The sequence below is a fragment of the Mesocricetus auratus genome, unplaced genomic scaffold (genome assembly GCF_017639785.1).
Source record: "Mesocricetus auratus isolate SY011 unplaced genomic scaffold, BCM_Maur_2.0 Super-Scaffold_100014, whole genome shotgun sequence".
NCBI classification, from domain to species: Eukaryota; Metazoa; Chordata; class Mammalia; order Rodentia; family Cricetidae; genus Mesocricetus; species Mesocricetus auratus.
This window is the reverse complement of record NW_024429197.1, coordinates 13423129-13448690: the sequence shown is the minus strand read 5'-3', so window position 1 is coordinate 13448690 and position 25562 is coordinate 13423129. Positions and strand designations below refer to the sequence as shown.

General features: G+C 43.7%; 1 protein-coding gene across 5 annotated transcripts in view; it reads right to left on the bottom strand.

The window, feature by feature from the left end:
* Nucleotides 1–23699, bottom strand: part of Kpna6 (karyopherin subunit alpha 6) — a 32863-nt gene extending 9164 nt beyond the window's left edge. Inside the window, exons 1-10 of one of the 5 annotated variants that reach the window (XM_040756548.1) lie at nt 23576–23699; nt 9469–9602; nt 7312–7404; nt 6805–6904; nt 5150–5244; nt 3450–3581; nt 2455–2543; nt 2052–2151; nt 1622–1785; nt 1102–1180 (exon numbers count right to left, since the gene is read on the bottom strand). In XM_040756548.1, coding sequence (XP_040612482.1) covers nt 1102–1180; nt 1622–1785; nt 2052–2151; nt 2455–2543; nt 3450–3581; nt 5150–5244; nt 6805–6904; nt 7312–7404; nt 9469–9602; nt 23576–23579 — 990 coding nt within the window. In that variant the 5' untranslated portion in view covers nt 23580–23699. Of the gene's footprint in view, nt 1–1101; nt 1181–1621; nt 1786–2051; nt 2152–2454; nt 2544–3449; nt 3582–5149; nt 5245–6804; nt 6905–7311; nt 7405–9468; nt 9603–10577; nt 10662–22356; nt 22495–23110; nt 23391–23469; nt 23492–23575 lie in introns of those variants that run through there. The other 4 variants (XM_040756550.1, XM_040756546.1, XM_040756549.1 and 1 more) reach the window with 4 other exon arrangements.
* Nucleotides 23700–25562: the final 1863 nt, after the last annotated feature.

Sequence of the window (25562 nt, the reverse complement as noted above, 5' to 3'; positions counted from 1 at the left end):
TCGAGGCCAGCCTGGTCTACAGAGCAAGTTCCAGGACAGGTTCCAAAGCTACATAGAAAAACCTTGTCTCAGAAAACACAAGCAAAAGCAAAAACAAAAAAACCCCAATGTGCTCAAGATGGATGAAGGGGATTTTAAAAATACAGTATACACAAACACTGAACTGTCATTCAGCCTTAAAAGGGTAATGACACATGCTACAACATAGATGAACCTTGAAGACATTATGCTAACTAAGACAGATGTAAGGGACACATATTGTGTGATTCCACTTATAATGAAGTGTCTATAGCAGTCCAACAAAATATAACTACATCAACAGCAACAGAAACTAGAGCACATACTAACTCATGGCGTTTAAGCCACATACTTGTCACTCAAGAAATCAAAAAGGAAACCAGCAGAGTTCTAACTTCTGAACAAGGGAAACTTAATGTGCCCTCACTGTAGGAGGGATCACTCTTTTTTACATATACAGTGTTCTGCCTACATGCCAGAAGAGGGCACCAGACTGAATTATAGATGGCTGTGAGCCACCATGTGGTTGCTGGGAATTGAACTCAGGACCTCTGGAAGAGCAGTCAGTGCTCTTAACCTCTGAGCTGTCTCTCCAGCCCTTGATTCTTTTTTGAAATAGGGTTTCATGTAGTTGAGGATGGCCTTGAACTAGATGACCCTTCTGCCTCTAAACTCTAAGAGCTAGAATTACAGGTGTTTGCCACACATGGCTCAAAAATTACTCTGAGGTTAACACAAGGTGATGTCTATGGGATCCTAAAGGCTAGAAAGTATTAGATGAGCTTTCTAGTATCTCAAAAGGATCACAGATCACACGTAACTCCTCATAATGTCCCTGTAAATTCAGTCATTCCATTTAGCTTTCTTTTCACAAGTACCAACTGGATGAATTTTTTCTAATTTGTTTAAGAGAAGAAGAAACTCTGATCATACGGAAAATGACAGTGCTAAAACTGTATTTTTAAAAAGCCAATTCTCTGCTAGACAATGCAGCCTTCCATTACAGAGGAAGGTAGCTCTCCTTACTTGTTCTCCCACAGCTGGCCTGAGTTAAAAGATCCTATCCCCCCTCTTCTTTCTTACCTGGGTCTGGATGTCATCCCCAGTGACAATGTTACCCACAGCTCTCAAGGCAGGAGATGCCACTTTGTAATCATTGTGCCTAAAGAGGAAGAACAGCTCATCAGTAGTGAAGCAACACATCATATTCAGCCCCGCTGAAAACCAAGGCTGGCAGGCAGCATTACAATCTGCTGTTCATAGCTTTTCTATTTTGTTTTATAACTGCTCACTCTGCAGCCTAAGCTGTCTTTGAATTTGTGATTCTTCTGCTTCAGCTTCCAAATGTTACAGGCACACACCACCATGTCCAGCTTAGGATGGAGCTCAAACTTTGAACTTGGTGAAGCTAAGGAAACTTTAACCCTCTTTTTTTTTTTTGGTTTTTACGAGACAGGGTTTCTCTGTATTGTTTTGGAGGCTGTTTGGAGCCCAGCCTCGAACTCACAGAGATCTGCCTGCCTCTGCCTCCCGAGTGCTGGGACTAAAGGCGTGCGCCACCACCGCTCGGCAACTTTAACCCTCTTAAACTGAAGCAACTCACATCAGAAGTTCTACCAATCTCCGGCAGACTCCAGAGTCTATGACTGCCTGGATCTTCTCATTGGGGCCATCAGACAGGTAAGAGAGGGCCCAGCAAGCATCTGCCAGCAAGTCTGAGTCACTACTGAAGAGTAGGCGAGACAATACGGGCAAACAAGGAGAAACCTGTTGGAAGCAAAGTGAGGAGGACTGATACAGGGCTACATCAGTGCTACCAACCTATCATTGCCACCCATTCCCAACATGTAACGTTAGAGCCTGGGAATGTCCCACCTTTTCACTCTCCTACCAAGATACACAAGATCGCCTACTACACCGACAATTGTCTTTTAGTTTCACATGATTGGAGAATCTCAGGGATCTTCCCAAAACTTAAAAAGACTTCCTATAATGGAATATGGTATCACTTATGGCTAGTAAGTAGCTCTCACCTTTGCAAATTCTGGAGGTGGGTTCTTGCCTCGGCAGAGGTTTGACAGGGCCCAGACTGCATTCCTTGTCATTGTCAGTCGTGTGGACTTAGTAAGGAGTCTGGAGGAAATAGCAAAGTCATAATCTGAGCACTGATGTTCTAACACAGGGCTGTTACCAACACACCCTAGAGGCAAACCCAGAACCCTAAGACTCTTCTGTCTTGAAACTAGCTCTGTAAACCAGGCTGGCCTAGAACTCAGAGATCTGCCTGTTTCTACTTCTTGAGTGCTGGGATTAAAGTCATGTGCCACCACTGCCTGGTCCAGAGTCTTACTATCTTAAGGTATCAAGCAAGCTGCCCTCAGAATGTACTGTACCCTACAGATGCCCCAGGCACAAACGATCATAATAATTACTCACGTTAACAAAGGATTAAGGATCGAACAATTCAGGACGTAATCTCTGCAAACCGAACTGTCTCCAGCTATGTTTCCCAGAGCCCAGACTGCCTGAAAAGGGAGGATGGAACCGTTACTCACAGAGCCTGGTAGCTTCTGTGACTACTGATTATTGTTGTTTTATTTTTGGTTCTTCTTCTTTTTGGTTTGTTGAGACAGGATTTCTATGTGTAGCCCTGGCTGTCCTGGAACTAGCTCTGTAGACCAGGCTGGCCTCAAACTCAGAAATCCACCTGCCTCTGCCTCCCAAGTGCTGGGATTAAGGCGTGCACCATCATTGCCCAGTTATTCAAGTGTTTTCATAATCTACCCTCCAAAGCAAGACCCCTCCCTATGTTATAGAGAAGTGTGGTCCAAGTTCTTAGCCTCTAACTGTACTTGTCCATGCTAGGCTACCCATCCAAAGACTACCTAGCTGCTCCCTTCTGATTAACATCACTACAAAGACTGAGGTGGTTCCAATGGGGCTCTGTAAGTAACAAGTGATACTTTTTTAAAAAAGATTTATTTATTTATTATGAATACAACATCTTGCCTCCATGTATGTCTGCAAGCCAGAAGAGGGCACCAGATCTCATTACGAGAGGGTTGTGAGCCACCATGTGGTTGCTGGGAATTGAACTCAGAACCTCTGGAAGAGCAGCCAGTGTTCTTAACCTCTGAGCCATCTCTCCAGCCCAACAAGTGATACTTTTACAACTAACAAAATTCCAAGACCTGTAAGAAAACCATTTGAAGGACTGGGATAAAACCCCCAAACACATTTCCTTTTTTTTTTTTTTTTTTTTGCTTTCGCTTTTTGAGTTTGAAACCTTAGCTGTCCTCCAACTTAAGACATCTGATTGCCTCCGTCTCCCCAGTGCTGGGATTAAAAGCATGTGCCATTGAGCCTGCCCTAAATATAAATTTCTACTATATTGTCTGTACCATCAAAAATTTAATCAGCTCCAGCATTACCTGTTCTTGTACATCTTCAAAGTCAGAGTTAAGCAGCTCTATAAAAATGGGGACAGCTCCTGCTTCAATGACGATTTTGGTCTGCTGAGAAGTTCCAGAGGCAATGTTTGTCAGAGCCCAAGCAGCTTCAAACTGGAAGTGAGATTAGGCCACAAATGAGAGGTCATTTTAGACCCAGTAATCAGATCTACCATCTGTCTTAAAACAGCAAAGCACTAGCACATAAAGAAACTAAAACCAGCCGGGCGTTGGTGGCACACGCATGCCTTTAATCCCAGCACTCAGGAGGCAGAGGCAGGTAGATCTCTGTGAGTTCGAGGCCAGCCTGGGCTACAAGGCTACACAGAGAAATCCTGCAAGAGTGATGGTGTGCTTTTTTCTCCCCCTTCTCCTCTTCAAGGTCTTACTCTGTAGTCAAGGTTGGCCTAAGCTTTTGCCTTTGCCCTCTATGTGCTAGAATTATAGGCATGAGCCACCGTCCCAGGTTGAGATGGCTCTCAACCTACCCTCTGCTATGTCTCTAACAAGTTCTGATGGACTTGCTCATTATCTATTTCTAGAAAACATAGACCCAGAAAGGAAGGATGATCTGTATCGGGTCACCAAGTTAGGTGTACACTACACCCTCTGAATTTTAATGACAAACAGTGTATCACATTCTGGGATCTCTGAAATCAAAACTTTTCTTTATGAGTTTTCTTCTTTCTCTCTTTCTTGAGAAAGGGTCTTGCTATATAGTCCAGGCTGGTATCAAACTTGTGGCAATTCTCATGCCCCAGCCCACTGTATGCTGACAATATTTGTGTATGCTGCCACATCTGGCTTAAAATATTTTCTTTCATCATGTACAACATGTTTTATGTATATATACATTGCGGAAACTCAGGTTCACAAATTACCTAACATAATTATTGAGATCTTGAATGTCTTTTTTTCTTTAATTTTGTTTATCTGTGTCTATACCCATGTGTCATGGCATGCTTGTAAAGATCACAGGACAACTTACAGAAGTCAGTTCTCTCTTTCCACAATGTGTGTCCTAGGTCAGGCCTGCTGGGAGTGCCTTAATCCAAAGACCATTTCACTGGCCCTGAGGGTTTTTGTTTTATTCTCCCCGCCCCCAAGACAGGGCTTCTCTGTGAAACAATTCTGGAACTCCCTCTGTAGGCCAGGGTGGCCTCAAACTCAGAGATCTGCATGCCTCTGACTCCCAAGTACTGGGATTAAAGGTGTGTGCCACCACTGCACAGCAGGATATTTTTCTGAATATAAATAAAATAAAGTAAAATAAAAAAGACACTCATGGTGCAGACTTGGCTGGCCTCAAACAGAGATTTGTCTTCCTTTGCTGGTTGCAAAGGTTGTGTTACCACACCTGGCCCTGAAACTGGTTTTTTTTTTTTTTTTTTTTTTGTTTTTCGAGACAGGGTTTCTCTGTGGCTTTGGAGGCTGTCCTGGAACTAGCTCTTGTAGACCAGGCTGGCCTCGAACTCACAGAGATCCGCCTGCCTCTGCCTCCCAAGTGCTGGGATTAAAGGCATGCGCCACCAACGCCCGGCCCCTGAAACTGTTTTTAAGGAAGATACTTCAATTAATAGTTTCCCTATATTACTTTTTCATTCCCTTAAGATATGCTTGTAGAAACCCACTGTCAGTTCTTGAGAACTTTCACCCACCATCTTACGCCTGAGAATTTTTACCTGTAATGTACAATTCTCACTCCTCTTCAGAAACTCCACAAACCGATCAACTACTCCAGGAGTGTTAATAACTTCATCTATTGGAGGACTTGGCTCTAGAGAGAGACAGGAAAGACACCAAAAGTCAGGGAAGCTTTGCTGATCCATTCACAGTCTTGGATGCTTCTGACCACTCTTTTTTTTTTTTATTAGGTTTTTTTTTTTTTTTTTCCGAGACAGGGTTTCTCTGTGGTTTTGGAGGCTGTCCTGGAACTCGCTTGGTAGTCCAGGCTGGTCTCGAACTTACAGAGATCCGCCTGCCTCTGCCTCTCGAGGGCTGGGATTAAAGGCGTGCACCACCAACGCCCGGCGCTTCTGACCACTCTTACAAACACTGCAAAAACTGTCTTTTGCTCATCTACAAACTGCATAATACCCTTGGCATGTTACAAGTATAAAGGCAATCCTAATGTACATATGCTCAGCTGTGGCTTACTAAATGTGAATAAAATAGAAAAGGAGTAGAAAAAGGCCAAGGAGTGAGCAACCCTATCCTACTACACATTTCCTTTCTAACAAAGGTCACTGCTCTTTTCTTGGGAGGAATATTTTTGCTATCATATACCTAGTTTTCAGGACTGAAAAACAATAGCATAGCTTTGCACATGTGACACAGCGAATTTTTATAGAGCATCTCTGTAAGACACAGTTCTAGAAACTAAGGATAGAGTATGAACAAAGCCAATGTCCTTGCACTCACAGAACTTAGTGTGGCAGTGAAAGGAGGGCTGTTAGAAAGCAGTAATAAGGAAAGTCTTCTTCTACTTTTATCAAGACAGGGTTTCACTGTATAAACCCAAGCTGGCCTGGAACTCACAGAGATCCACCAGCCTCTGAACCCCCAGGGCTGATATTAAAGGTATTCACTATCAATACCTGGCTGTACCAGAACTGGGAAGGTTAAGGCAGAGGTGTCTTGAGTTCAAGGTAACAAGACTATCTTTTTATATAACAAAGGAAAAAAAAAGGAGGAAAGAAAAATAAAGAGTCATCTGCAGACTCTTCTCTAATACATTTTAAGAGTCAGAAGTCAGGACAGGCTTGATTAACAAGTTGTGAACTGGCTGGGCGGTGGTGGCGCACGCCTTTAATTCCAGCACTGGGGAGGCAGAGACAGGAGGATCTTTGTGTGTTCGAGGCCAGCCTGGTCTACAGAGAGTTCCAGGACAGCCAAAGCTACACAGAGAAACCCTGGAAACAAACACAACAAAAAAAGGTATAGCTGGGGGCTGGAGACACTCACTGCTTTGCAGAGTTCTGTTCTCAGCACCTATCTGTGCATCATGTCAAGCGGCTCAGGAGAGGGTCTACCTCCAGCTCCAGAGGAACTGAATCCTCTTCTGGCCTCTGTGAGCACAGGTGCTCATGGGGAATACACGCTTAATTAAAAACTCTTAGGAAAAAAGGGTAGGTGAAAGAAGCGCTGATAGATTTTTTGAGAAGAGGAATTAGCAGAGGGAATAGCAAGTGTAAAAGTGGGAATGTACCCGACTTATTCAAAGAAAACCTGGCCAGGAGGAAGGCTACAGTAGAATGAGCAATAGGTAGTAGTTAAGTAAAAACAGACAAGAGGCTAAATTATACAGCATCTCTCTGAGAAGAACCCGGCTTTATACCTTTGGAGAGGAGTTTCCGGAATTTCTGTGTGGTTGCTAACTGTAAGTCAGAATCATCAGAAAAGAGCATCTCCACCATCTCTCTTGTGATCACACTCTCCTAGAATATAAAATAGGTTTATGACCTTGTGGATAATAATAAAGCCAGATGAAAGTGATTCTTTTTTTTTTTTTTTTTTGGTTTTATGAGACAGGGTTTCTCTGTATTGTTTCGGAGGCTATCAGTCCAGCCAGGCCTCGAACTCACAGAGATCCGCCTGCCTCTGCCTCCCGAGTGCTGGGATTAAAGGCGTGCGCCACCACCGCCCGGCGAAAGTGATTCTTAATCTGTGAAGTAACCAATGACTTCCCTGAATGTTTCCCCAGATTATTTGCATCCTTGCTGAGTGGTTAAGATGACTGACCACAAAAGGCAAGGAAGACCTTAACATGATTACAATTACGAGATGGCATGGCTACCCAACTTCTGCTCTGAGAACAGCAGTGACCATGCCTTGAAGGGCTTACCCCTGTTGTAGAGCTCACGTAGGAGTCCATCAGCAGACTGTCGAACATGGCAGCCTCTTCATTAATCAGCTCCACATTTCTCCGTTTAAAAAGCTGAAAAGGAAAGTGAGGAGACAGAGCTAGCACTACTCATACACTAAAGAATAACCTAAAGCTAGATTAGGATATAGTGGTAAAGAAATAATAACACAAAGAAAATGAGGCCAAACTGTAAGCAGATATAAAACACATTCAACAGCTTTACCTTTTTAGGTTTTGTTTTCCAACACAGGGTTTCTCTGTGAAACAGTCCTGGCTTTCCTGGAATTCACTCTTTAGACCAGGCTGGCCTCACACTCACAGAGATCCACCTGTCTCTGCCTCCCAAGTGCTGGTATCAAAGGCGTTTGCCACCACCACCCAGCAATTGTTTTAATTGCTTTACTTCTTATGTCATGTCTATTCACATTTTTGAGGGGAACATATTTTATAAATTTTTTTCAACTTCATGATCATTGGTGTTTTGCCTGCATATAAGTCTATATGCGGGTGTCAAAAGTTCTGGAGCTGGTGTTACCCAGTGCAAGTGGGTGCTGGGAATTGAACCTGGGTACTCTAGAAGAGCAGTCAGTGCTCTTAACAATGAGCCATCTCTCCAGGCCCTGGAAAAGTGTGCAAACATCATGCATGCACAATTTAAAGCTTTCTTTGCACTTTATGTATGAAAAGTTTAAGAATATTATATAGTAAGAAGGTGGCTAGAGCGGGTTCCATGACTGCATCTAGAGCTGAGCAAGATACATCTGGTCCTGCATGTGTGGGACTGCAATGGTGATATGTCAGTCTCTGTCCAAGGCACATGTAACAAAACAGTTTCAAGAGATCAGAAGGCTAGAGACATGGTATTGGGAAAAATTCCTTTACTCTGTAAAGCTGTGTCATTGTGATTGGTTTAATAAAGAGCTGAAGTCACGCTGGGCGGTGGTGGCGCACGCCTTTAATCCCAGCACTCGGGAGGCAGAGGCAGGCGGATCTCTGTGAGTTCGAGGCCGGGCTGGACCGACAGCCTCTAAAACAATACAGAGAAATCCTGTCTCGTAAAACCAAAAAAAAAAAAAAAAAAAAAAAAAAAAAACTGAAGTCAGGCAGTGGTGGTGCATTCCAGCACAATAGCTAGGCAGGAAGAGGTTAGGTAGGACTTCTGGGGACAAAGAAGATGTGAAATGCAGGTCTCCAGCCAGATGAGGAGAAAGCAGAATGAACAGTACAGAGAGAGGAGCCAAATGACAGAATGTAGTTTAAAATGATTTAATTTATAAGGGCTAGGGGGGAGATGGGTAAATTAGTTAAGTGCTGGCAAAGCAAGAGTGAGAAACTGAGTTCAGACCCAAGCACCCATAAGTCAGGTGAAGCAGTGCACACCTATAACCCAGGCCTTAGGAGGCAGGATCTCTGGAGCTCACTGGCTAATCAAGCCAATCAGTGGGTTCCAGGTTCAGTGCAGGATCTTGACTAAAAAGTTAAGATGGACAGCAGCAACTGGGAAAGACTGAAACATCAATCTCTGGCCACGATGTGCAGACAAAGACACACACAGATGCAGACACACACACTTTTACACACAATCATACTCACCTGACCAAACAAACTGAATGGTTAGCCTGCTAATTAGATAAACTACATTTCCCTAGGCCAGTGGTTCCCAATTGTGGGTCACAACCCCTTTGGGAATTGAACGATCCTTCACAGGGGTTGTCTATGACCACTGAAAGCACAGAGGGGCTGGAGAGATGGCTCAGCAGTATAGAGCGCTGGCTGCTCTTCCAAAGGACCCAGGCTCAATTCCCAGCACCCACATGGCAGCTCAACTGTTCCAGAAGATCCGACACCCTCACACAGACACAAATGCAGGCAAAAAAAAAAAAAAAAAAAAAAAAAAAACCAATACACATAAAATAAAAATAAAACAAATTAAAAAAAAAAAAACACAGACATTTATTTACCTTACCAGTAGCAACCAAAGTTTTATGGCTAGGGGGTCACTACATGAGGAACTTTTTAAAGGGTTATAAACTAGGAAGGTTGAGAATCACTGCACTAGGCAGAAAGAGTAAGGCCAACTACAGAACCTGCTAGTTTCGCTGTCAGGTATGTTTGAGAACACTCCAGTTAACTTACTTGTTGTTCCCGCTTCTGTTTCCGAAGCTGAATGCCCTCTTCCTCCCTCCTTCGTCTCATTTCCTCAGGGTTTAAGGCATTGTTCTTATAGCTCTTCATTCGGTAATTGTCTTTCCCTGGGCTTGCCATGGTCTCTAGAAGGGAAGATATTTTTAGAATTGTGAGACAGTAGCATTTCCTTTTCATACATGAACAAACTATCAATAAAGAGAAAATAGAAGAAGATGGCAAACAAATTCTGGACCTGAAAAGATGAAAAGAAGAGGCAGAAAGTGTCTCTGGTTGTTATAGAAAGTAACTTAGGGAACCTCCAGAAACTAGAAGTGCTTCAGAAATCTACTTGGCAAAGTCCATACAGATTTATTACTTTAAGAAGTGGGGGGTGGAGGAAGGGTAACACAGGGTGAAGCAGCCCCGGAGAGACAGCTCAATGGTTAACAGAATTTGTTGCTCTTGCAGAGGACCCAGGTTCAATTCCCAGAGCCCAATGGTTGCTGACAACCATCTGTAGCTCCAGGTCCTGGGGATTCAGTGTCATCTTCTGTATGTACCAGGCATACATACAGACAAAATACTCTTGCACATAAGGTAAAACTAATTCATCATAAAAAAAACAAACAAACAAACAAAAAAACCCTAAAGCTAACAAGACAATTAGGGGAGACAATTCAGTGGTTAAGAGTATGTGCTGCTCTTGTGGTAGATCCAGGTCAGTTCCCAGCACCCATATAGTGGCTCCTAACTATCTGACACCTCTTCTGACCTCTCCAGGCCCCTGCACACATATGGGGCATCAGGTATAAAGACATTAAAGATAAAAGTAAAAAAATAAACACGCAACAAGCCATCAAGATGACTCAGGAGGTAATGCTTCTTTCTTGCCACCAAACCTGATGACCTAAGTTCCATCATCAGGATCCATACACTTGAAGGAGGGAACCAACGGTTGTCCACTGACATCCACATACACACTATGCCATGTGTACTCCCACCCCACCCCCAACACATGAACGTTACAAGGACCTGCAGTGGCTTCTCCTATTGGTCCCTGAACAGGCAGAGGCAAGACTACTAAAGGCAAGCCCCTGTGGAATGCTGTCCTCTATTACCTGATACATAGTGTTTCATGACTCAGCCTGTGCTGTCCCAGAGGCTGTCCTCTCCTTTGAGCACAGTTGACAGTTAAACTGAAATAGGAACCACATTGCTTCTTTAGTTACCATGGTGATGAGTAACTATCACAAATATCTACTTATGACTTCACTGGAGAAGCAGGCAAGAAATAGAAGGATGAACATCCACAGAAACACATGAGATAACTCCTGTTACAAAGATGTTTTTACCTCAGAGAGGATTCTTTTATTTGTCCCCTCTTATTGATTGGTTCCACCTTACCAATCATACCTGATTTTTAGAAACCCATGTTCACATCACAAAAATTTCTTTTACAGTAATTTCTCTCTCTAGACTAAAAGGCCAAGCATCAACAAATCTAAAGTTAATGTGAGCCAACGCCTATAATCAAATTTTAAAAATCCATGAAGTGTAAAATTAGCCATAATACTAGGACTTGAAGCCAGGTGGTGATGATGCATGCCTCTTTATTCCTAGCACTTGGGAGAGACAGGCGAATCTCAGTGAGTTCAAGGCCAGCTTGGTCTACAAAGTCAGTTCCAGGGCAGCCAGGACTACAGAAAAACCCTGTCTCGGAAAACAAACAAACAAACAAAAAAACCAAAGGATTTGAAGGGTAGGATGATACCAGAATAGCTTAAATTGTGTCTTTTGCCAGGCAATGGTAACACACACCTTTAATCCCAGTGCTCTGGTGGCAGAGGCAGGTGGATCTCTGTGAGTTCCGAGGCCAACTTGGTCTACAAAATGAATTCCAGGACAGTCAGGGCTGTTACATGGAGAAACTCTGTCTTGAAAAACCAAAGATTTGTGTCTTCTGGCTGGTGAGTGGTGCATGCTTTTAATCCCAGCAGCCAGAAAGCAGAAAGAGGATGTCTGTGATGTTCCAGGCAAGCCAGGGATATACAGTTAGATGATGTCTCAAAAACAAACAAAAGAGCCGGGTGTTGGTGGCACATGCCTTTAATCCCAGCACTCGGGAGGCAGACGGACATCTGTAAATTCCAGGACAGCCTGGTCCACCAAGTGAGTTCCAGGACAGGCTCCAAAACAATACAGAGAAACCCTGTCTTGAAAAACCAAAAAACCAACCAAACAAACAAACAAAAACCTAATTTGTGGGTGTAGAAGTACAACCTATAATCTCAACACATAGGTGTTAAAGCAGGAGAATGTAAACTCAAATCTACTTTGCTCTACATAGCTCCAAACCAGCCAGGGCCATATAGCATGACCTTAGAGGAGAAGACGGTGGGGGAGAAGAAGAGAGGGCTGCTAGAATTCAGTATTTCAAATAACTTAATAATGCATTAAAGACTTAGGAAAACAACACTACATTTCAAATTAATGGATGTGTAGGAATAGAGATTACAGTAAAGATCAAAGAAATAAAAAGTTGGCTTTTAAAATAGATAAGTCAAGCTGGGCAGTAGTGGCGCAAGCCTTTAACCCCAGGGCTAGAAGACAGAGGCAGGTGGATCTCTGTGATTCTGAGGCCAGCCTGGTCTACAAAGTGAGTTTCAGGACAGCCAGGGCTCTTACACAGAGAAACCCTGTCTCAAAAAACCAAAAACATACAAATAAATAAAATGAAAAAGACAAAAGATTTGCTAGACTAATAAAGAAAAAATAATACAGTGATGAAAAAAATAAGCCAGATGTTGTGGCGCATGCCTTTAATCCCAGCACTCGAGGGAGAGAACTTCTGAGTGAGTCCCAGGACAGCTTCTAAAGCTACAGAGAAACCCAGTCTTTAAAAACAAAACAAAAACAAAGACAAAAAAGGAAGAAAATCCTTCCAAACTCATTCTATAAAGTTATTCTGACACCAAAACCATAACAAAATGAAACCTACAGACCAAGCCAGGCTTGGTGGCTCACTTCTATAATCCTAGCAATGAGAAAGGGAAGCAGGGGGCTAGAAAGATGGCTCAGAGGTTAAAAGCACTGATTGTTCTTCAGTCAGTTCTGAGTTCAATTCCCAGTAACCACATGGTGGCTCACAACCATCTCTAATTCAATTTGGTGCGCTCTTCTGGCATGTAGGTAGAACATTGTATATGTAATAAATAAATAAATCATAAAAAAAGCACGAGAATCAATAATTCAACGCCATGCTCTGGTACATAGTGATTGAAGGTCATCTTATTCTAAAGGATAACAAACAAAAACTAACTCAAACACCAATTTGTATAATGAACATAGATGTAAAAATTCTCATGAAGCTGGGTGGTGGCGGCGGCGCATGCCTTTAATCCCACCAGCACTCCGGAGGCAGAGGCAGGCGAATCTGTAAGTTTGAGACCAACCTGGTCTACAAGAGCTAGTTCCAGGACAGCCTCCAAAGCCACAGAGAAATCCTGTCTCGAAAAACGAAAAAATAAAAAACTGTTTTGTTAGCCGGGCGTTGGTGGCGCACGCCTTTAATCCCAGCACTCGGGAGGCAGAGGCAGGTGGATCTCTGTGAGTTCGAGGCCAGCCTGGTCTACAGAGCGAGTTCCAGGACAGCCTCCAAAGCCACAGAGAAACCTTGTCTCGAAAAACCAAAAAAAAAAAAAAAAAAAATCTTTCAGTGTAAATTTAGTAGTGACACTTTAGAGTAATCCCTACAGAAGAGAAACTTTAGAAATGTAATGACAAATATATCCTTTCTTCAGCATTCATACTCACTAGACACCATATAACCCATATCAGATAAAGTAGAGAAATACACACATGGCAGGGTCTTCTGGCAAAACTTACACTTCATACATCAGAGTTCATTCCTGAAAGAAGAAACTTGTTCTTTTTTCTTTTGTTCTCTTAAGTATGGCAAACCTTTCATTCAGGGTCAAGTACCCACCAACATAGGACAGTGCATAGAAACCAGCTGTGTAACTGTTTTAAGTAGAATGATGTGGCAGACATTTTTTCCAGGTCTCATAAGCCTGATGACCTAAGAGTTTGATCCCCTGAACCCATATAAGGGCAGAAGAGAGCTGACTCCACAGAGCTGTTCTCTGACTTCAACCCACAGACACAATCATAATTAATTAGAACAACAGAAAAAGGTTGGGGATATTTGAACAGCTAATGTGAGGTTCCCAGTCCCTGGGTACCACTCCAGCAAACATCAACAGCAAAAAGAGAAGCACTGATGTAAATGTTGAGGAATCTGTGTTGACATTTTCTTATCTTTTCAGACCAGAAAATTGAATAACATCCTTGGCAACTTCAATTCAGTTATGTCCATCCCCACAGGAAATCACTAGGAGTGGCTGGCTTTAATTCCTAGTGACGTCTAGATTCCTGTCTCTTTCCCTAGTCCTGTGCCTCTAGTGATGTCTAGATTCCTGTCTCTTTCTCCAGTCCTGTGCCTCTAGTGATGTCTAGATTCCTGTCTCTTTCTCCAGTCGTGTGCCACTCCTCTAATGCAGGTATTCTTCAACTTGCTTATCTCTCCCAACACCCAAATTTCTTTTCTTTTTTTGAGGGGACGACAATGACGACAACAACAGGATCTTGATAATGTAACCCTGGCTGGCCTGGAACTCACTATGTATAGCAGCCTGGCTTAGACTCAGACTTTAGTGCTGGGATCAGCTTGCATTACCACATCCAAGATTTCCCCTCACACCTTAAAGATCTATCTAATCTATCTATCTATCTATCTATCTATCTATCTATCTATCTATCTATCTATCTATCTATCTATCTATCCATCTAACCATCCATCCATCCATCCATCCATCCATCCATCCATCCATCCATCCATCTATTTTTATTGGTTTGGCTTTTTTGGTTGTTGCTTTTTGAGGCAGAGTTACTCTGTGTGTAGCTCTGGCCATCCTAGAACTCACTCTGTAGACCAGGTTGGCCTGGAACTCAAGAGATCTGGAACTCTGACTCTTGAATGCCAGAGTGCTGGGATTAAAGGTGTGCACCACCACTGCTCAGCAAGATTTATTGATTTTATTTCTGTGGGCATTTGCTTGCATGTGTGCATGTGCACATGCATGCCTGGTGGCCAGAAGGGAGTGTCAGCTCCCCTGTAACTGGAGTTAAAGACAGCTGTGAGCCACCATTTGGGTGCTGGGAGACAAACCCAGGACCTCTGGAAGAGCAGCAAGTGTTCTTAATTGCTGAGCTGTCTTTCCAGTGCTCCTTTAATTTCTGAAAACAGTTTGGTTTATTTTTAACTCACTCCCATTTGCTCGCACACCATCAAACTTTTTGTAAAGGCCATTGATTAAGCACATAATGCTAAATTTTCTTTTATCCTCTTGATAGCATTTAATCTTAACACTCTTTGTTTGGTTTGGTCTTGTCTTAGCTACCCACTACTGCTTTTCACTAATTCTGGCTACTGCTTCTTTTGTTCCTCCACATTAACCTCATTTGCCTTGAGCTTTTCTTTTCTATGTTTCTGGTGCTGAGATTGAACCCAGAGATCTGTACAAGTCAAACACATGCTCTAGCCATGGAGCTGTACTCCTAGCTCCAAACAGACACACACACACCTTTTTGAGATAAGGTCCTGGAACTCACCCAGTAGGCTAGTCTGACCTTGAACTCAAAGAGATCCACCTGTCTTTTCCCCTACTGGGATTAAAAGACTGAACCACCATGCCCAGATCCTATTCTTTCTTTTTAGCCTAACCTCTATTTGTTGTTTCTATGGTTACTAGATATATGGAGATAAACAGATAATGAAACCTCATTCCCAGACTTCACCCTCAGAGCTCTTTGCTTCTATATTCACTTGTCATCTGGATGCCTTCCCTTGGAAATCAGAGATATATCAAATTGTCTAAATTTAAACACATCTCAGTATTACCATCCATTCTGTTGCTCAATTCAACAGGCCCAGGAGTCACACCTGATCCTCAGCTCCAGCCACCACATGAAACAAAACACCAAGCCCGATGACTCAAGATTCTTAACTTTTGTTACTATTGCCATCCCAGTCACTGCTATAATCATCTTTTTCAAGGACCACAATACTACCTAAAGAATCTCGTAGACAGGCCAACTGAGAGCACAGGTCAAGGTGCTTACAACCAAGCCTGACACCCTGAGTTCACTTCAATCCCAAAGAACCTACACAGTGGATGGGAGAACAAACTCTATTGCAAGTTGTCTTTCTGACCTCCACAGGTGTGCCATGGTACACCCACACTCATACCCATAAATAAATGTAAGAATTCCTAGAATTTTATTACACTCCACCAGACATCCTATATACAAAGGAAGAAATTAGTGGAATACAGGATATATAAACAAATACATATATATATATACATATATAGACAAATGTTATAGAACTGGAAAAATAAATGTTATAGAACTGGAAAAATCAACAGGAAATCTTGCACGTTGATCTCCCGATTAGGGTTTTAGAAGTGCATGGAGTCTCTGAGATAGAGTACTGACAAGACAAGGTTTTAGGAACATGACACAGCACAAAGGGGAGGCCATAGAAGATACCAACTTAAGAGCTTTTAAAGCACTAAAACCTCTATGGTTTACAAAGTGTGTTTTTCTTTTGAGACAAAGAGTACCAAGGTTGGCCTCTAACTCATGATCCTTCTCTGTTCAGCTTCTCTCTTTCTTTCATTCAGAGACAGGGTCTCATTATGTAGTTCTGGCTGTCCTGGAACACACAGAAATTCACCTGCCTCTGCCTTCTGAGTGCTGGGACTAAAGGCATGCATTGCACCCAGCTCTGCTAATTTTTCTTTTCCTTTTTGAGACAGGGCTTCTCTGTGTAACAGTCCTGGAACTCGCTTCATAGACCAGGCTGGTTTCACAGAATCCACCTGTTTCTGCTGGGATTAAAGATATGCACCATCACCAATCAGCTCGCTCAGTCTTTTCAAGGCTAGGATTTCAGGTATACACTATTATACCCTGCCCAAAGAACCTGAGTCTTAGCAAGATTAAATGTTGTACGATACCCTTATTATTTTTTGGGGGGGGGGTTTCAAGACAGGGTTTCTCTGTGTATCTTTGTAGACCAGGCTGGTCTCAAACTCACAGAGAGATCCACCTGTTTCTGCCTCTTGAGTGCTTGGATTAAAGATGTACACCATCAGTCCAGGTGTGACTATGCTTTAAGAAAAATCTACACAAAGCAACTAAGGAGAGACTGAAGTGACAGCATCATACAGCATCCAACTGCAATATAGATAAGGTTCCACTATTTGCATCCAAAAACAAGCTACAGCCGGGCGTTGGTGGTACAAGCCTTTAATCCCAGCACTTGGGAGGCAGAGATAGGTGAATCTCTGAGTTCGAGGCCAGCCTGGTCTACAAGAGCTAGTTCCAGAACAGCCTCCAAAGCCACAAGAGAAACCCTGTCTCTTACTTAGCCTAAGCTGTCCTTGAGGTTCTGATCTTCCTGCCTCTACCTACACAGTGCTGGGATTATAGGTACTTGCAAACATGCCTGGCCTATGAAGTTTTATGGATCACCTCAGGTCTTTGTATATTCAAGGTAAACATTTTGCCAACTAAGCTGGCTCTACACTCAAGAAAAAACATTACATTTATATGTATGTAGGCTGGGATATATATGTAGAGATCAAACACAATCTGTAGGGCTTGGTTATCTCCATCCTCCATGTGTACCCAGGGATCAAACTCAGTTCTTTAGGCCTGGTAGTAAGCACTTTTATCTGATCAGCCATCTTGCTGGCTCTACTCTCCACTTTTTAAAAAAATTTTTTATTTTGCCAGGCGTTGGTGGCACACGCCTTTAATCCCAGCACTCGGGAGGCAGAGGCAGGTGGATCTCTGTGAGTTCGAGGCCAGCCTGGTCTACAGAGTGAGTTCCAGGACAGCCTCCAAAACAATACAGAGAAACCCTGTCTCAAAAAACCAAAAAAAAAAAAAATTGTTTATTTTATGTGTATTGGTGTTCTGCCTGAAGGTATGTCTGCATGAGGGCATCATATCCCCTGGAACAGGAGTTACAGAAAGTTGTGAGCTGCCATGCAGTTGCTGGAAATTGAACTTAGGACCTCTGAAGTGTAGCCAGTGCTCTTAACTTCCGAGCCATCTCTCCAGCCCCCCCCCATCTACTCTCCACTCTCCACTTTTAAAACTACTCATTATTTACCAATTATGCCTCATAATCTTGGCATTGTTAGTAGCAATTTCAGAGTCAGGAAGGGGCTTTTTCCAGAAGCAGAACATTGTCCTTGATAGTTCATATTCTGGTAACAACTATACTTTGTCTACTAATAGTCTATTAATGGTCATAGCAATGGGATATGTTCTGAGAAATGTGTAACTAATAGATTTCATCATGGTGTGAACATCACAGTCTACCTTAAATGATCCTATTAAGATGGTGTATTCTATTACATACCTAGGTTATATGGCATAGCCTATTGCTCATAGGATACAAAGCACTTTGATACTGAAGAAAAAATGTGCATTTAAAAATAGAAACAGTACAGCAAAAATTAATGCAGCACATAGCACAGAAGGCACACTGTGTAGAACACAGGAAGCCAGGAGACAGCAGTGCTAGGAGTTACTTCAGGCGAGTTATTAGTGAATGGTGCATGGAAGTGTGAAAGCCTGGGGTGCTGCTGTTCATTTCTGCAGGTGACAAACACTGTACCTAAACCTATTTAAAACTTTCTTCATTGGGACTGCAGAGATGGGTCAGGGTTAACAGCACTTACTGCTCTTGTAGAAATCCAGGTTTCATTCCCTGGATCCACATTGGGTGACTCACAAATGCCTGTAAATCCAGTTCTGGTTCTGGTGCCCTCCTCTGGTGTATGCACCCATAGGAATATATCCACATACAAACATACCTAAGCACATAAGTAAAATCAATTTTTAAAAGATTTCTTTTATGTGCATGAATGTTTGGCCTACATCTAAGTATGTGAACTGCATGTATTCTGGTGCCCTCAGGGGTCGGAAGGTGTTGGACTCCCTGGAACTGGAGCTATGGATGGTTGTGAGCTGCCATGTCCCCTGCAGAAACAAGTGCTCTAAACCAGAGCCACCTCTCCAGCCTGAAAACAAAAACTTAAAAATATATCACCTGGGCACGGGAGTGCACACCTTTAATCCTCGGGAGGGAGGCAGGAGGATCTCTGAGTTCCAGTTCAGCCTGGTCTACAGAGCTAGTTCCAGGACAGCTAGGGCTACACAGAGAAACCTTGTCTGGAAAACTAAAATAAATTATTTTCTTCATTTTCAAATCATAGACTTTTGGGGTTCTTTATGTTTTGTTCTTCTGAGACAAAGCTGGGATTAAAGGTGTGTGCCACCTTTAACAGCTTTTTAACGGTTTGCATTAATAGCTTAAAATGCAAACACAGTATACAATTGTATAAAAATGTTTTCTTCAAAGCCTTACTTTCTCTTCTGAGACATGGTCTCACTGTATAATCTAGGCCAGTCTTGAATTCAAGGTGTCAGTCTCCAAGTACTGAGATTGTGAGGAAAAAAAAAACCTTTAGAAATTATTATTTTTATGTGTGTGGACATCTGTACATGTGTGTGGGTGACCACTGATGCCTACAGATGTAGTTACAGGTAGTTGTGAGCTGCCTGATGTGGGTACTGATTTGGATCCAGATAAGAATAACCACTGAGTCATCTCTCTAGCCCCTAAAATGTTTTTTCAGCCAAGTATGGTGGAGCTTGCCTGTAATTCCAACACAGGGGAAGCTGAGGCAGGAAGACTGTGAGTTCCAGGCTATCTTATGATAAAGAGTAAGGCTTTATCTCAAACAAAACAAAAACCCAAGATAAACCTGGCCTGGTGGTGCATGCCTTTAGTCCCATCACTCGGGAAACAGAGGCAGGAGAGATCTCTGTGAGTCCAATACATTCCTGGCAACCATATGATGTCCTTAGTTTTGTTTGTTTTGGAGATAAGTCTTGACTATATACAGTTTAGGCTGTCCTAAACACACTCTTACATGCTAGGATATTACAGGCCAGTGCTGCTACACTTACCTAAACTTTATTACATTTTTAGTTCTTTGTTTATCTATGCAATTGTTTTTATGTGTGTGGGAGTTGTCTGGGCTCCAGATTCCCTGTGTCTAGAGAGTTGTGAGCTGTCATGTGGGTGCTGGGAATCAAACTCCAGTGACTTATTTTTATTTTATGTGCATCTATGTCTGTGTGAGGATGCCCTAGAATGGGAGTTACAGTTGTGAGCTGCATGTGGGTACTGGTAATTGAACCCAGGTCCTTGGGAGAGTAGTCAGCGCTCATAACCACTGAGCCATCTCTGCAGCACCTCCTGAGCTCGTAACTACTAAGCCTCATCTCCAGTCCAATTCCTACTTATTTATTCTGTGTCCATCAAGAGGGAAGTGTGTGCATGTGTGGTGGGAAGAGACGATTTGTGGGTCCAGGGATTAAACGCAAGACATTAGGCTTGGCAGCAACAGTCCCTGACTTTTGAGGCATCTCATCCACCCAGCTCAAACTTCTGAGACAAGGCCTTGTTCTTCTTCCAGGCCCCTTCAATCGCTGGGTGCAAGCAACCCCTGCTTCAGCCTCCTGAGTAGCCGGGACAAATGGTGCAAGCCACCACACCAGCATAATGACTTCAGACTTTCAAAGAAATCATTAAGGTCATCGATAAAAGCTTCAGTTATACGTTCTCTAGACAAGTGGAGTTTTTTTTAGCTTCCTTGTAATCTTACAGATTTTAATCATGATTACAACTTGCTCTTCACTTAAAAGTTATGTGGTACATGGCTATTTATGACTATTCTATGACTGTTTGGGTTCAATACCCAGACTACTAAAAGAACAAGAAAACAAAAATCAAAAAACCCAAAGGTAACACATATACACACTAGGTCTGGTAAGTGTGGGAGCAGAGCTCAGCGGCGGAGTTCCCATGCTTCAGTTTCTTCAACAAAAACGGGAATCTGAGAGGGAAATGAGTTAAACTGAAAAGTACTCAGAAGAGTGCTGATCACTTAGCAGCTCCATAGATGCACTGGCCATTTCTATTATAGCTTTCCTCTAGCTGTCTTCTCTGAAACTCTCATACTTTGGTAAAACCGGTTAGAATACAAACTGGTAAATCTTTTTTTTTTTTTTTTGTGATAGGGTTTCTTTGTGAAACAGTCCTGGCAACCCATTCTGTAGACCAGATAGGCTGTCCTCAAAACTCACAGAGATCTGCCTGCCTCTGCCTCCCAAGTGCTGGGATCAACTCCTGGTGTCAAATAATCTTTAAAAAGCCAGAAAGTAAAAAAAAAAAAAAAAGCCGGGCATTGGTGGTGCATGCCTTTAATCAGGAGGCAGAGGCAGGTGGATCTCTGTGAGTTCGAGGCCAGCCTGGTCTACAGAGCAGGTTCCAGGACAGCCTCCAAAACAATACAGAGAAACCCTGTCTCGGAAGAATCCAAATAAACAAATAAAGCCAGAAAGTCAGCTTTAAATAAGGAAGGTTCTTCCACAAGTTCCCCACACTTCCCTTCAGATCTAAGCAGCCTAATTAACCACTGCCTAGGATAACAGAACTACAAAGACCTGTTTAGAGTTTATATTAATCAAGACCCACCCTGGATTTTGAGAATGACAAATTCCCTGTTAGCAAGATGGTGGGAATGGTACCCACTAGAATTCAAATGGTTGAGGTCTCTGCTAGAAATGACCAAGAGCAAAGCAACATCATAGTTTCCTCACTAACAAAGGTCTGAGCAGTGAAGTTTGACAGCAAAAACAGTGTAACATATAGCCCCAGGGAGCACATACCTAAAGAGGCAACAGAGCGGACTCTGGGTAAAGGCCAGCTATATGATAACCAGTACCCAATAGGCCTCCATTACTAGCCTTGCACTAGTTACCTAATCTTCTCAAAGTACCAATTCACTGTTGTAATGGGGATTACCCAAACTACCTAGGATCACACACCGTGATTAAATATATCCTTACTTTAGTCTGACCACTCAAGTTAAGCTGGAAGTCAGCTGGCTCTACATACTAAAAATTCTTTCTGGGATTCTGGGACTTTGGTCAGGTTTCATTCTTTCGATGAAGAACTTACACATTTTAACACGAAAAAAAGACACTTCACTTAACACACACACACCCTTTTTTCTTCCAATATAGGGTTTCTCTGTGTAGCCCTGGTTGTCCCGGAACTCACTCTGTAGATCAGGCTGGCCTTGAACTCAGAGGTCCTCCTGCCTCTGCAGTGACAGGATTAAAGGTGTTCGCTACCATCCACCAACTCCATCTTAAATCTTGGAGCTGATAAGCAGTAAAATGTGGAAGAATCTCATTCCTGGCTGCTCCTTATTAGCTATGTTATCTTCTTTCAGATTGTTTCTCAATCTGTAAAAAGGAATCTCACAGATTACCTCTTGCCTTCCAGAGTTCCAGCTCTTATACTTTCTACAGGGTTCTGGAGGGAAATAACCGCTATTACTGAAGGTGGGGAAGAATGCCACATTATTTACATAGCTGGCTAGGCTCCACATACTCCCTTTCTAGAGAAGAGAAGCGGAGGGATACTGGGTCTGTTGCACACTGTGCTAGATATCTTCTCTATGCAATTTTGCTTGTAAATTAAGTAAGTGGATGAGGTATGAAGTCGGGCCAGTCCAGATTCGAAAATCACAGGTAGGGAAAATAATCTGTGTTCCCTCAGGATCAGGGATCATAAGAAATTTCAGAAATGCATTTAGGTGCTTCTCTTGAAATTAGTGGTGATCAATTGGTGGGGTGACCTGTAACTCTCTAGAGCAGGCAGACTCACAGAGATTCACCTACCTGTGCCTCCTAAGCACTGGGATGAAAGCCTCCGGACCTTCTTTTGTTTGTGTGAGACAGGGTTTCAGTATCCCAGGCTGCTCTCTAGTAAGTAACCTTTTCCGTTTCATTCGGACTAAAGACTTCAAACTGGACACATAACAAAATACCTTCACAACTTTATGTAGGGTTAAAACGGTCCCTTCTTTCCTTCAGTTCACCACTAGGGGGCCAGACCATATGAAGCAGTTAAATCCTACAGCTCAGGAGTAATCACCCTGTTTTAATCACTGTGTGACCTTGGATAAGTTACTTTACCACTCTAAGCCTCAGTGTCCCCATCTGTAAAACAGGAACAACAGCAACTATCCCACTAGGGATAGTTTATGCTAAACAAGACACATTAAGCAACAATGCCTGCCCATAGAGATTAGCAAAGTTCTTACTTTACTGATGGCGAAATAAATTACCAGTGCTGCTTTTGTTTCTGAATTCAAAGACTTCACCATCGTACTCTTTTGGGCAAGGGCCTTCGTATCCAGAGTCCTCTTTAAAAAAAAGATCAACAGGTCTCTCTTTTCCTCCTAATCAGAGTTGGTCCAGAAACCTCAAATCTCTGGCCTGCCTATGCCAAGAAGTCCTGGCGTTGGGCTTTCTAAACACTACAAAGCCTGTCACCGAGTCAAGCCGAACCACCCCATTTCTGCGCCGACGGGGGCATTTTCCTGGCCTTCAAAGGCCCAAGCTGTGCTGGACCCGGCCTGCCCTTGGTTACCGGTCGGGAGCTGGCCTGCCCTGCGTCTCCTCTCCAGAGGACTCTCCCCTCTACGTGAGCAGGTAAGACTTCGCCTCGCTCCGAAGCACGTCGGCCAAATGCCCGCGGGACCGGGCTCCCCGTGGCGGCGTCCAGGCCTGCCGCCCGGAGCCCGCTCCCCAGCTCCCCAGCAGGCGCAGGGCGAGGGCACGGCCCTGCCTTCCCCCGGGGACGCACGAGCTCCGGCCCGAGGCCACCACGTGGGGACACCGGGGGCGCTAGGCATCCGGAACCAGCCCCGGGGGCTGCTCCCCGTGCGGCCCTACGCCGGCCCTAAACTGGCCTGAGGGGCGCTCCCGACCTGATTTCTCCTCCCATACCTATCTGGACGCTTCCGACATCTTCTTCAGACTAAAGACAGGCCCTCGCCAGACCCGATCCCCAAGACCTCAGCCCGAGCACCCATCTGCGAGCTGCCTCACTCACCCATCGCGGCTCCGCTCGCTCAGACTTGGCGGCGGCCGCAGCTGTAGCTTCAGCGGCAGCTTCGGCAGACAATATGGCGGACCTGCAGGACGGCGGCCTGACAGGGACAAACATTTTAAACCGTACTAAACGCGTTCTTAACTTTCACGCCCCCCTTCCCTCTTGGAGATGACAGGATGAGGCTGCGTTTAAATGAGAAGGCAGCCACTACAGGTGTCAGTTAGGAACGGAGTAGACAAGACTGAAGGGAGGGTAGAAGGCATATATAATGAACAATGTGCCAGGCTCTCAGTTTTTTGTTTTTATTTCTTCTTTATGGTGAGGCCTCCTTTCCCAGAAAGATATCCCTTCTTATTATAAGTAAGCCCATACAGAACTGAATAAAGATCGTCTAGAGAGGGGACGTGATTTGTTCAGGCTATGGAGATGAGGGGAAAAAAAGACAGGGTCTCCCTATATGCCTCTGGCTGACCTGTAACTCTCTATAGACCAGGCAGACTCACAGAGATTCACCTACCTGTGCCTCCCCAGCACTGGGATGAAAGCCTCCGGACCTACCTTTCTTTGCTTGCTTGTATGAGACAGGGTTTCAGGTAAGAAGAAAAGGATGACTTTGAACCCAGATCTCCTGCTTCTACCTCCGCGGCGCTAAGATCAAGATCACAGGTGTGCACTATCACACCAAGAGGAGTTTAAAAGACACTCCAGGGAGGGAGGGAGGGAGGGGGGGAGGGGAGAGAGAGAGAGGGAGAGAGAGGGGGGGGGGTGGGAAGGAGAGAGAGAGAGAGAGAGAGAGGAGAGAGAGAGAGAGAGAGAGAGAGAGAGAGAGAGAGAGAGAGAGAGAGAGAGAGAGAGAGGAGAGGAGAGAGGAGAGTAGCAGAGTACAGTAACTCAAACGTAGAGTCAGTTCTGTATTGCTTGACACCATGATCACCACCTTCCACAGGCTCTGGTTTATGACTATTGAATGAATAAAGAAAAGATAAATTAACAGATTAGTGAGCTCCCTTTCCTAGCGATGTGGAAATTAAAGCTTTTGCCTTCTGAATCAAGGAGTGCTGGGCATCATGATACCTAGTGCAACACAAGGAGCTGGAGTTATGGCCAATCTTTATTCTGCATCTTTTTTTTTTTTTCCCCTGAGACAGGGTTTCTCTGTGTCTTTGGAGGCTGTCCTGGAACTAGCACTTGTAGACCAGACTGGTCTCGAACTCACAGAGATCCGCCTGCCTCTGCCTCCTGAGTGCTGGGATTAAAGGCATGCGCCACCATCTTTTGGAAGGAGAATGAAGACTCTTGTATCTGGTCCTCAGGGCCTCTCACGAATTGCCAAGTCTACGTAAATGCCTGGCCAATTAAGGGGAAAAAACTCAACATGAGCAAAAGGAATATTGTGTTTAGCTTCCTCAAGTAGACTGCACCATGCTAACTTGGCTCCTTAACTCACAGATGTCCAGGCCAATTGCCCCCGCACCCCATTTTCTTTAAAACCATAGACATTAAGGACCAGAGAGATGGTGGCAAGTAAAAGTACTTATTGCCCAAGCCTGATGACCCACAGAGCTGGACCCCGGACTTTCTGGTGCACAGGGGTTTCCAACCCCTGAAATTTGTACACTATCTCTTCACACATTCTGTGACACAAAAATACCCGCTTGTGTATACACACACACACACAAGCACATACACAACTACTTAAAAACAAACAAAAATATTAGTGTTTGGATTAGAGATTTAGCTCAGTGGTGGAGTACTGGCCTAGCAAGTACAAGACCCTAGGTTTAGGTCTGAGCTGTGGGGAAAAAAATACACACACACACACCCACGACCAACATAAGAAAACAAAAGAAAGGTAACTACATTAGTGTCACTTTTTTGCCTAGCTATTTTTCACATCCCGATTTCAGGAACGCCCAAACATCTCAGTCTGGCACATAGGCTGGTTCTTGGGCCACTCACCAACAGGAAGTTTAGACTCCAACCGTAG